Source organism: Mandrillus leucophaeus, unplaced genomic scaffold (genome assembly GCF_000951045.1).
Source record: "Mandrillus leucophaeus isolate KB7577 unplaced genomic scaffold, Mleu.le_1.0 Scaffold892, whole genome shotgun sequence".
Taxonomy (NCBI): Eukaryota; Metazoa; Chordata; class Mammalia; order Primates; family Cercopithecidae; genus Mandrillus; species Mandrillus leucophaeus.
This window is the reverse complement of record NW_012109719.1, coordinates 557,009-569,845: the sequence shown is the minus strand read 5'-3', so window position 1 is coordinate 569,845 and position 12,837 is coordinate 557,009. Positions and strand designations below refer to the sequence as shown.

Genomic DNA, 12,837 nt, shown 5'->3' with positions numbered 1-12,837 from the left:
ACCTGTTTTCTACATTTGCCCCAGATTGGGGAAATTGAAGAAACAGCGACAGGCAAAGGTTATAATGAAGGAGCTGACATTACCTGGGGTAATGCTGAGGTAAATTAAGATGAAGATTAAAAAAAGAGCCCAAGTCCCTTGGCTCAATATCCTGCTGGGAACTCAAATCACTTTTCACCAGAAAAAGTAAAATAGTCTGGGGGTAGAAAAGAAAAGTTCCTTGAACCAGAACATAGAAATGTACAGGTTGATAGGATTATGAAACTTGAGATGTCTGTACAGCCTGTGTGTCAGGTAATTTTAACTCCTTTACCTAAATGTCTTGTGAAAATTGGTATTGTATCTGATTGAGGGATGTTTCTCCTATCAAGTACTATGAAACTGAAGTCATGTAAATGTTCCCTTTGAAGAATGTTAATTGGACTCACTAAATGGAAACTAGTAAGGTTGCCTGAGCCTACAGAATGTATGGTAGAAGCTGAAGGGCTAGAGGGGAACAATTCTCCACTTCATATCCCCGTGTGGAGCATTTATTAGGGCTTATGGTAAAAGACTGGGAGCACTTCCCAAAGACAAATACTGGACTAGAGAATTTCCCGTTGAGGGACATTTACGGCCTTGTTATGGAATGTTAACTGAAGCTACTCCTTTGCTAATGGAAATAATGGTGCCCCAAAGAGTTTCATAATAACTTAAAAATTGTTTACATAGGGTCTTGCTACCTGAGGATGCAAAGAGGAGATACTTATAAGCAGAGAGCATTCTTTTTCCCCTAGGGCTGACTCTAACTGTGAGGAGCTGCTAGATTCTACAGTGCCTGATAAACAGCTCTCATATGACAAGAACTGCTTAGCATGTGAATGGCAATTCAAGGTGAACAAAGGACATGTTGTTTGGAAGGCTGATGCTCTGGTTAAAGAGTCAAGGGAATCTTTTTCTTTTAAATTATTTATTCTTTAGAGCAATTGGGTGAAGTATGTTTTTATGAACAAATTTACCTTTCTCTCCAAGTTCTCCAAAATTTGGAAACCGTGAGTATTCTGGTTTTATCACAATATAGTTATTTGCATAAGTTTAGTAAGAGTCTTTTGTTTTAAAACAGGACAATTGGAGACACTGATTATTTTACCAAGCCTTTGACTAGAATAACATATTTTCAGGTAAATTTCCAGCAAAGCCAACTTAAAAAGAGCCTATATGGTCATTCAATTTCTTGCTGCACTTTATGCAAATAGTCAGGCCAAGTATAATAAGCCTAAAACTTATTTTTACACACAAATCGGTCTTACTATAATTTGTCTTTAATAGAAAAGGAGGGCTAGAGAGAGAGAACATTTTTTTCAAAGGAGAAGTTTAACACTTGTTACTAGATTTCAGCCCCGACCTTTGTTTTTGAATGCAGATTGATTCATGAATGATTTCTTGGCTATAATAATCCTCTAAAGAATAGCAGATTATAGTTTTTCTTCATATTTTTAGTTGAATCCATCATGAAATAGCTTCTGTTTTCCATTGTGACACACAAATACTCTTTTGATTGTCAAAATATTAATGTTATTTATCTCTCCTTGATTTACTTTCAAGGAAATTGGAATCATGGTATTCTCAAGACTAGAGATGCAAATCTCTCTCGTTTGGCATCCCACTGAGCCCGATCTGTTTTTCACTGTAAATGCCCTTCTGTTAAGACTATACAAGCACCCTCCCTCTAGGCCTAAGGACTGCTGTGGAAGAGGTGGATGTGAGAGATTGTAAGGGCTAGGTTTGAGGAAGTGAATTTGTTCAGATCATCCAAATCAAGGATGGATACACAGATGCCTAAACAGCTGGTAAAACAAAATTTTTTGCCTACTGAGCTATTATGTGGCATCTTTTCATCCAGCCCAATCATAAAGAATGTCATGCTTTTTGTAGAATTAAAAGAAAATAACTACTGAGAGGATAAAGATACCTTGTGACAAAGCCTTCGGGATATAAGACTCCCAGTTATGAGTTGTGCAGACAGATATGTATTTTTAAATTTTATTGTCATTTATTTATTTCTTTTTTGAGACTCACTCAGGGTCTCACTCTGTCACCCAGGCTGGAGCGTAGTGGCGCCATCATGGCTTACTGCAGCCTTGACCTTCTGGACTCAGGTGATCCTCACGCCTCAGCCTCCCAGGTAGCTGGCACTACAGGCATGCACCACCATACCTGGCTAGCTTTTTGTCTTTTTGTATTTTTTTAGAGACAGGGTTTTGCAATGTTGCCCAGGCTGGTCTCAAAATCCTGGGACTATAGATGTGAGCCACGGTGCCCGGCCAGTATATATTAAAAAAAATTTTTTCAGAACAATGCTTATGTTTTGTGTAGTTAATTGCTGTAAGTCCATAACTAAAACCAAGATTATAGTAGCTCGATGCATAGAAGTTAAAGATAAGTCAGTTTTGTAACCTGGCCTTTGGTTTTTTGTTTGTTGGCTTTTTACTGAAAAAAATTAAGGGGTAATAAATGCTTGCCCATGTCCATTCCTATCTGGCTTAGAACATTTAATTTGCTATAAGTCTTTTGACTCTGAGTCTCTTGGCCATAGGGGGTCCCACCGAGGGACAGGATGGATCTCAAGCAGGCAGCCATGCCACCCCGACCATGGTATGAGCCGAAATAAAAATTTGGTAGATAGTGTTGTTGCCTCTGGCAAATCTTAGCTGGAAGAGGGAGAATATAAAGCAAAAATAAAATGCTGAGAACCCTAACCATCTGAATGGACCCTTCCTCTCAGCCAAAGGCATTCCAAAATTAATCTGAAAAGCAAATTTAGGCTATGATGGAAAGGGGGGTGGGTCAGACACGTTTCATTGTACCCTCCTCCCTTTTGGAGTTCAGCAAAAACCAGCCAGAACTAACATCAACACAGACTTTAAATCTGACAAGAAACATTTACATCTATTGTTTCTGAAGCTTGCTACCTAGAGGCTTTATCTGCATGATAGAACCTTGGTCCCCACAAGCCCTTAATATAACCCAGATATTACTTTCTATTGATAATAACTCTTCCAACCACTTGCCAATCAGCACATTTTAAAACTTCAAAACTACCTATGACCTGGAACCCCCTGTTTCGAGTTGTCCTGCCCTTCCAGATTGAACTGATGTAAATCTCACAGTACTGACTGATATATTATGTCTCCCTAAAGTGTATAAAAGCAAGCTGTACCCTGACCATCTTGGGCACATGTTGTCAGGACCTCCTGAGGCTGTGTTGTGGCCACATCCTTAACCTTGGCAAAATAAACTTTCTAAATTGATTGAGAACTGTCTCAGATACTTTTGAGTTCACAGGCATCAGCCAATCCAAATTTGCTAGTGCCTTGCTCTTGGACTTTCCAGTCTTTGGAACTATGATAATTAAATTTCTGTTGTTTATAACCCACTCAGCTTAGGGTATTTTGTTGTAGCAGCCCAGATGGATGAAAACGCTGTATTTAATCTTATTCAATTTCATTTTACTCTCAGCTCTGATTTCTTCAAGATGGTTTTGATACTTACTCTGTCATTAATTCAATAAACTTGTATTGGGTGCCTGCTATTTGTCAGGCACTTAATAAGCACCAGAGTCACAAGGGTAAATAACATACGGCTCCTGTCTCTGACTTGTTCACAGAATAATGAGAGAGGAACTTACAGACATATAAATAAAGAGGAACTTATATAAATGAAGTGCACTGTAATAGAGGTTGTAACGGAGTTAGGCACACAGTAGGGTGGGAAGATAAAGAGTGAATGAATAGTTAGGGCTTAACTGGGGAGCACAGAGGCAAAAGAGGCTTCACAATAGAAGTAATAAAATACCTGATTCTTGAAAATGAATTATATATTTACCAGACGAACAAAGGGAAAAAAGGCATTATAACTGGAGGAATATTATATAAAAGCACAGAACTATAAAATGGCATGGTTAATTAACACAGCTAGAAGTGGAACATTGTGTCTAAGGACAAGCAACAGGAGATGATACTGAAATATAGATGAGACTTTGTTTACTATCTTAAAAATCGGAGATTTTTGTTTATGGGAATTACTGAAAAGTTTTAAGAAGTAGAATCACATGCTAACTATGTATTTTATTAATTCATTTAACAAAAAAAATTACGATCCAAATTATTGGAGGTGGCATGTGAAAGAGAGGTTGGAGGTACACAAGGCTAGAGGAGACTAAATAGGATTTCAATTGTCTGAGCTAAACTGTTCATACATATGAGAGGTTTCATCATACGTGTGGTAGTTAAAGGCATGGATGGGCATGAGATGTCCTAAAGAGAGCATGCATAGCAAAAGGGTAGGGAATACAAGACAGAGGCTTTTAAGTGTTGACCAAATAAGAGAAGACTGAGTAGAAAGAATCTAGCAGTTAGTCAGAGATACAGGTATGCATGGGGGAGGGAATTTCAGGAAGAAAAGAGAGATCAACAGTATCAAATGACTGAGAGTCGAAGTAAGCTGATAATTCAGACATAGTTTGTGGATTTGGGATATATGGGAATAAGAAAGTTGTTTATGACCTTTTATGGAGGTAATTTCAAGAAATACCAGGCTATAGCAGACTATAGGGCGGATGGAAGGTTAAATGGTACAGACAATGAGTCTAGACTATTCTAAACAGCTTTGTGGTAGCTAGAGTAGCTATCCATCAAGGCTGAGGGAACTTTTTTTTTTTTTCCCCCTCAAAAGACAAGAATTATCTTGGCTATCTTAATAAGCTAGTGGGGAAAGAAGCAATCAAGCAATAGAGTGTGAGGTTGAAAATAGAGAGAAAAGGCTGGGTGCAGTGGCTCCTGCCTGTAATTCCAGTACTTTGGGAGGCCAAGGTGGGTGGATCACCTCAGGTCAGGAGTTCAAGGTCAGCCTGGCCAACATGGTGAAACCCTGTCTCTACTGAAAAAACAAAAGCTAGCTGGTCATGGTGGCACACACTTGTAGCCCCAGCTACTTGGGAGCCTGAGGAGGGAAAATTGCTTGAACCTGGGAGGTGGAGGTTGCAGTCAGCCAAGATTATGCCATTGCGCTCCAGCCAGGGTGACAGAGTAAGACTGTCTCAAAGAAGTAAAAAATAAGTAAATAAAAAGTGAGATAAAAGAGCGATATGGATGAATTAGAATCTCAGAAATGGGAAGAATGGATTCAACAGCAAGATTGGAGGGATTTTATTGTACAGGAAAGGGACACCAATCTTTCTAAAGACATAGGCAAATTAGAGAAGGTAGGGACAGAGGTAAGTTTGCAGGTGAAGTTGCTGATATCATTTACTGGGCATAAAGAAAGAGCATGTGACTGGGTTGGAGACTGAGAAACAGAAAAGGTTGTGAGTTAACTTGAAAGGAATATGTGAGGTAGAAAATAAGTTGTGTGATTGGCTTAAGACTGGAGGTGTGGAAGGTGGAAGGTGGAAGGTGTGAGAATATTAAGAATTTGAGCATGATAGCTAGATAGTAGGTCAAATGGTCTCCCAGGAAGCAAATGTCATCAGAAAATATCTTTAATAGGACCAAGCAAAAATCCCTATGGCATGTGACTGAAGACTACCATTCAAGTTGACATAAATCTATAATTTGTTCATTTTGAAGTAGTAATTAATCTACCTAACTATAGTATTACCAGTATACAGTGCTCCTGTTTTAAAACCTCTTACTAAAAGCTATCTTTTTAAATTTAATAAACCTATCAGAATTTTAACCATTCATATTTTTAGTAAAACCATAGTAGCTCCTGGTGATTACAGTGGTTCTATCTGTGAACTCATCCCTGATGTTGTTATGGATTGCATCAACCTCACTGTTTCCTAGAACTATATCAATTCATAGGAAGTATGATTAATAAAACATATGGAAATTTATAGTATACATATTAGGCAGGCAATAAGAATAAACAGAAGCCAAGGGTCCATGTGAGCTGATTCTCTAAGGTTCAGGAAAGCTTCCCAAAATAAATGGAGTCTCATTTTTGTGTGGTCCTCCATTTACACTGCAGCTGAGAAACCCTGAAAACACTGTGTCCTGGGCTTACATGCCTTAGACACAACTGGGATTGCTGAGCTCAAGGGTTGCAGAGCATCCTACTATGGGAAGAATGAGGACATAACTCAGGTTGTTTTGGATGTTTCCTTCCTTGCTGAGAATGCAGAATGTTTCTGACCAAGAATTGCAAGCAAGAACAGGAAAGAGTGGGGTCGGCCAAGGTAATCTAGCTAGATAGTAGGTCAAATGGTCTCTCAGGATGAGAGACCCTGGGGCCCTCATTTTTTTGGGGCCCTACTGTTTTGCAGAGAGAACTTAAATGTATTTGAAATAATGTCTTTGTATAATTCTGCATTCTTTCTTTTCATTACAGTATATGTATGGGTTCTTTTGTACTTTAGATATCATTGTAGTTCTGAAGACCTGGTTAAATCATCAGCTATGTATTACTTAGAATGACTGTTTGTTTCTATGCATGTACCAGTATGCTTATACAATATTGAGGCTGCAACTGCCTACAAAATTAGTGTCACTTTGAGTTTTCAGAGATAAATCACAGTATGACAGACAAGGGGAACAGACTACATTTTACAGTTTCTTGCAAATTCAAAGGTTACTTAAGTTGGAGACAATCAGTCTTATGGTGGAAGGCATTTTGTCAACAGATGGCAAGTATACAATTTAAAAATAAATTTTTCTATGTTTTCTTATATTTTTTTCCTAGATGTTTCTGTTGGCAATAACATGTGCATTTGTATCCAAAACCCTATCTGGATCTTATATGAATTCCATGCTCACACAAATAGAGAGACAATTCAACATCCCAACATCTCTAGTTGGATTTATTAATGGAAGCTTTGAGATTGGTAATGAATTATTTTTGCATTTCTTCTTTTTGTATTTTGTCTTATCTATGGAGCATGTCTGAATTTTATTCTCCTTATTTGCTGTTTTAGGTCATTTAATCTGACTGAGTTGGATGTTTTCTAAAACTGATTGATTAGCTAAGCTCAGAATATACTTGGAAATAATTCATTTAAATATTACCTAGTATTAACACCTAAATATTGCCACATATCTCACCATTGTTCTTTTTAGTCTAATAGTTTTTAGTTATGTAGCACGAGTAGCAGAGTATTTATAGTATTTATATTTAAATCTATCATTTGATAACCCTAAGGGAAACTAAGGGCTCCATCTTTGTATTTAGAAGATACAAAGGTAGAAGACCGCCAGGCACGGTGACTCATGCCTGTAATCCCAGCACTTTGGGAGGCCGAGATGGGCGATCATGAGGTCAGGAGATCGAGACCATCCTGGCTAACATGGTGAAGCCCCGTCTCTGCTAAAAACACCAAAAAATTAGCCGGACAAGGTGGCGGGCACCTGTGGTCCCAGCTGCTCGGGAGGCTGAGGCAGGAGAATGGTGTGAACCTGGGAGGCAGAGCTTACAGTGAACCGAGATTGCCATAGAACTCCAGTCTGGGTGACAGAGTGAGACTCCATCTCAAACACAAACAAACAAACAACAACAACAAAAACAAAGGTGGAAGACCTAGAAGATGTAGAAGATATTGTTGGAGACCAAGGAAATTCCCTTACAAATGAAAATGCAAATATTTTTCTGCTATTTGGTCTGGGAGGTTAACAATTTTTTTTTTCCAAGTACAGAGAGAAGAAAAGATTGCTTTTATATCTCTCTGAATTTATTTCAGAGGCAGCCTCTAGGGAAGAATAAAGTCTACTCGTAGATTCTGATTTTTGTGGATGACTGGGAATATGTGACCACAGAGAGGGAGAATGAGGGAAAGAAGGATTTCTTCCATGAAGAAAGTTATATAGAAATATGAGTGTCACTCTTTTCTAGTTTTGTAATAGCTTCCACTTTCTTCAAGGTGATAATTGCCTTTAATAAAAATATATTTAAAAAATCAGGATTGAGGAGAAGCAAAACTGAAATAAGTGACTCTTGATCTTATCTACTAGTGTTCAGCTCCCTTAGATCTTACCCTGTATCTCCTGTGTGCTGATCCCAGTGAGAGAGTTAGAACTAACTCCATGTATAGCCCACAAATTGACTCAGTTCATAATCTAACGGAAGGTAGAGATGCAGATAATGATAACATTAATTGAATGAAGTGAGTTTGGTAGCGTAAATATATACAAGGTCTTACAGAAACAGAAGAAACATAGACTCATTTAGGGAAGACAGACTCTCAGAGGTTGACTAAAAGTTTTCTAGGAGAAGAAACGAGGTTAAGCAAATGTGAAGAAAATTCCAGTAGAAGAAGCCTAAGAATGACGCAGCGTAATAGACTATGTGAGGAGCAACATTTAGCTTGATAACATTGACTAGCCAAGATAAAATTGGAAAGGATTAGGATGTGAGCCTGGAGAAATGGGCGGGGGTGAGAAATGGTTTAATGAGAGCTTTGTGTGCCTGCTATGGCATTTACCTTTTAATCCTCTAGATGAGGGAGTGTCATTGAGGGTCGGAAGGGGTTATTAACCTTTCTGTGTCAAGGACTCTTTTAGCATTGTAACACCGTATGATCCTGGAATAATAATTTTAATTGCACAACAAAGAACTACATGGGTGCAAAGGAAGCTAGTTATATTGAAGTAGAATTATCAAAATATTAAAACAAATTTTTATATAGTAATATTTATACTTTTAATCAACCCATTAAATTAAAAAGTTACTAATTTTAAAGTAATTGTTGTGTCAATATTTTAAATTGTTTGCAATGGCCATATTGTCATCTGAACATATCTGTAGCTTCTATTGCTGACCGTTGGTGACAATGTTCACATTGCAGTTATGTGAGTCTGAAGCACTGGGGAACTATCTGGGCTGGAGCTATTGATTAGCAAGTAAGTAGGCGTTTGCTAAAACTAGAGAGAGAATTTATGAAGTTATTTAGGGAGAGGATATAGGGTGATAATTACAATGGACAAAGAATAGATCCTGAGCTGCACAACATTTAAGGCACAGGTAGAAGAAAAGGAGTCTATGACAATGTGAAGAGAAGGAATGGTCAGAGAAACAAGAGGGGGAACCAGGAGAAAATAGTATTATGAAAGACAAAGGAGTAGAAATTTGAAAAAAATAAAGCATTAGCAGTGTGAAAAGCATTAGAAGTATCCAGTTAGATAAGAATGAAGAACGATTCCCTGGGTTGCATAATATGGAGATAACTGATGGTCTTTGCCAGGGCACTAGCAAATTTAGAAGCTAGGGAGCAGTGAAGGTAGGAGCGATGTTAGGGGATTAGGGAGGGGGAAAAGTGGAATCTATGAATATGGATGAATGTTCTGGGAAGTTTGGAGAGAAACTGGAGAATATGTGTAGGCTAAAGTCTAGTTGAGAGAGAGGCTTAAAATATATATGAGAGATTTTAATTACTAGAGTAAGTGGCTGAAGAAAATGGCAGTGCCCTGGTGATGTGTTTAGTGTCAGATGGTAAGATGGGCACCCCAACCTCTCAAACTGAAGGAAGGTGGTAAGGCCTTCAGGTGGAAAACTCAAATGCCTTCATGTTCGATTGCCCCAAATTTCTTGATAACGTAGAAAATATTAACAATTTCTACCACTAGTGGGTGGTGATAGATAACTTGAGGAGAATGATGAAGATTAGAAATAGTGTGAAATTTATAAATGCCAATAAACATACCACTTAGCTTACATTTCCCCAGTCAGTTTTACAGGCAGCATTCTCCATACCTTTGAAAAAAATTACTTACCTTTTCCATGCTTTCTCGTTGCAATTATTTCCTGACAGAGCAAGGCAGTTTAAAACACGAACTCACTCTTACATGAAGAAGGAAAGTTCTTCCTTTCTTCTCCTTTCAAAAAATAGATATGAATTTCAAACAGTGGCCTCTGGAGACACTCCCTTCAACACTGGTGGCTTTGGCAATAGATTTTAGAAATCTAGAGAGGCCAATGTGGCTGATATAGTTATTGGGGTGGGGCACTCTCCATTTAAAATAATGTACAAATGGACGTATATTCTACATACAGGGCAGACTAGAGAAAAATATAGATGGAAAGAAAAGTTTTCAAAATATACACCACTTAGAAGATTATTAACTCCTTGAGGAAAAAAATTTTTGAAATTTTTATAATCTTGAGTCATTGCAGAGGCATTCTTTATATATAGTGGGAGCAAGGTAGATATTATTTACTGAATTAAAAAATGTATGGTTGGCAAAAAACTTACTCATATATTTGTTTATTTCAAATCTTTACTCCACACTCTTCAAGGATCTGTCCATCAGATGGGCCTTCCCCCATTACTTAATTTATTCTAAAGCTTCATCCTAAGACATGGAGATACATTTTTCATTGCCATTTTTATTCCTCAAATCCAGACTCACTGAAGACCCGGTAGAAGGTGGGATTGGGGGGGGTCTACTAATTTTTACTTAACTACATTGTCTGATCTAGGGAAAGAAGTAGAAAAAAAAATAGATCCTTGTCTTGGTCATGTAGACCAAAATGAAAGTATTTTTAAATAATGAGTTACAAAACACTCAGCTATCTAAATTTGACTTCTGCTTCTCTTTCTGGGCATAGGAAAACATGATAATGTTCTATGGAGTAGGCACTGAGAGAGAGGCCAGAGGTCACATGCAGGCTGACACCTTCTTTTGCACCTCATTTCCCAAGTCTAGATAGTCACAAATAGAGCCTTTCAAATTTCCCATAACCATTCTTTAGTCCCTTTCACTGGCTTCTCTTCTTCTCCCCTCTATAAATGTTGGTGTTTCAGAGATATCTGTTTCTGTATCTGCCTACATTTGCAAAACAGAACCTTTCTTCGGGGCAGGGATTGTGTTATATTTGTTTATTATTTAATACAACCCTAGCACAAATCCCAGTATTTAAGATAGTTGTTATGCAGTAAACGCTAGAATGTAAATGATCAGGTGAGGCTGTTAATTAAGACTTTGTTCATACTTTTTAAAATGATTATTCTCAATTTTTCCTAGGAAATCTTTTGTTGATTATATTTGTGAGTTATTTTGGAACCAAACTGCATAGACCTATAATGATTGGCATTGGATGTGTGGTTATGGGCTTAGGCTGTTTCTTAAAATCACTACCTCATTTCCTCATGAACCAGTAAGTATTCCAGTCTGATAATTTTGGGTGGTCAAATTTCACTGGCGGGAAATGAAGCTCGCACTATCCTCTCAAGGAGCAATGCTTTCCAACAGCATAGAGCACTGTAATGGGAAGGGGAAGACGCACATTCTGTTCCATCTGTCTATTTGGTGCTTTTGGCTGCCTCACTTCCACTTATGTAGTCAGTTTTGTCAATTTACACAATGGGGATTTGACACCTTTTCTTGTGGAGTTGAGTCTGGTGAAAAGATTCTCAGGACCGGCCGAAACTTGGATTATTCCCTTCTCAGGACCATGTAAATACTTCTAATTATAATGAGGTTCTGCTTAATTGCAGGTCACCAAGGGACAGACCAGTCTGAAGACTGATTTTTCTTTTAATTTTTACAAAAATAACTATGTACAAAGTCATAAAAATAGAAACTATACAAAAAGGCTGATATTGACAAAAAGTTCTCCCTTGTCACTTATTACTGCTTTCCAGAGGCAAGCACTTACAACTTTTAGCTCTTTCTTCTATTTGCTTTCAATTTCTTTTTTTTTTTTTTCTGTTTTTCTGTTTTTATTATTTATTTAGTTTTTTGAGACAGAGTCTCTCTCGTTCTGTCACCCAGGCTGGAGAGCAGTGGCGCGATCTCGGGTCACTGCAAACTCTGCCTCCAGGGTTCAAGCAATTCTCCTGCCTCAAGCCTCCCGAGTAGCTGGGACTACACGTACGCGCCACCATGCCTGGCTAATTTTTTGTATTTTTAGTAGAGATGGGGGTTTCACTGTGTTAGCCAGGAAGGTCTCGATCTCCTAACCTCCTGATCTGCCTGCCTTGGCCTCTGTTTTCATTTTTGTTGAGATAGTCTCACTCACTCTGTTGCCCAGGCTGGAGTGCAGTGGTGCCATCTCCCGGCTCACTGCAACCTCTGCCTCCCGGGTTCAAGTGATTTTCCTGCCTCAGCCTCCTGAGTAGCTGGGATTATAGGTGTGTGCCACTACACTCAGTTAATTTTTGTATTTTTAGTAAAGATGGGGTTTCCCCAAATTGGCCAGGCTGGTCTGGAACTCCTGGGTTCAAGCAGTCCGCCCACCTCAGCCTCCCAAAATGAGGGATTACAGGCGTGAGCCACCTGGCCCAGCCTTGCCTCCTTATTTCTAAGTAAATGTTATTCTATTAGTTTTGAATCCTGGCATACCCTGCTTTATTGCATTTCACTTTATTGCACTTTGCAGATATTGCATTTTTCACAAATTGAAGGTTTATGGCAACCGTATGTTGAGGATTAGAATCATTTTTCCAATAGCATGTGCTCACTTTGTGTCTGGGTCACATTTGATAATTCTTGTAATATTTCAAACTTTTGCATTATTATTGTATCTGTTATGGTGATCTGTGATTAGTGATCATTGATATTACTAATGTAATTGTTTTGATGTGCCACTAACTTATGCCCATTTAAGATGGTGATTTATTTATTTATGTATTTTTTTTTTTTAGAGCTATGGTGTCGCCCAAGGTAGGGTGTAGTAATGTGATCTCACTCACTATAGCTTCGACCTCCACAGGCTCAGGTGATCCTCTCACCTCAGCCTCTCGAGTGGCTGAAACTATAGGCACGTGCCACCATGCCTGGCTAATTTTTGTATTTTCTTTTTTTTTTTGGTAGAGACAGGATTTTGCCATATTGCCCTGGCTGGTCCTGAACTCCCGGGTTCAAGCAA

The 12,837-nt window shown here is 38.4% G+C and overlaps 1 protein-coding gene across 4 annotated transcripts in view; it reads left to right on the top strand.

Moving 5' to 3' along the window:
* SLCO1A2 (solute carrier organic anion transporter family, member 1A2) overlaps nucleotides 1–12,837 on the top strand; it is a 139,373-nt gene that overhangs the window by 83,569 nt on the left and 42,967 nt on the right. The window contains exons 4-5 of one of the 4 annotated variants that reach the window (XM_011969466.1): nucleotides 6,721–6,862; nucleotides 10,992–11,124. The exons of 1 other annotated variant lie outside the window; for it this stretch is intronic. In XM_011969466.1, coding sequence (XP_011824856.1) covers nucleotides 6,721–6,862; nucleotides 10,992–11,124 — 275 coding nt within the window. Of the gene's footprint in view, nucleotides 1–6,009; nucleotides 6,218–6,720; nucleotides 6,863–10,991; nucleotides 11,125–12,837 lie in introns of all 4 variants that reach the window. 2 more of the 4 variants (XM_011969468.1, XM_011969469.1) reach the window with 2 other exon arrangements.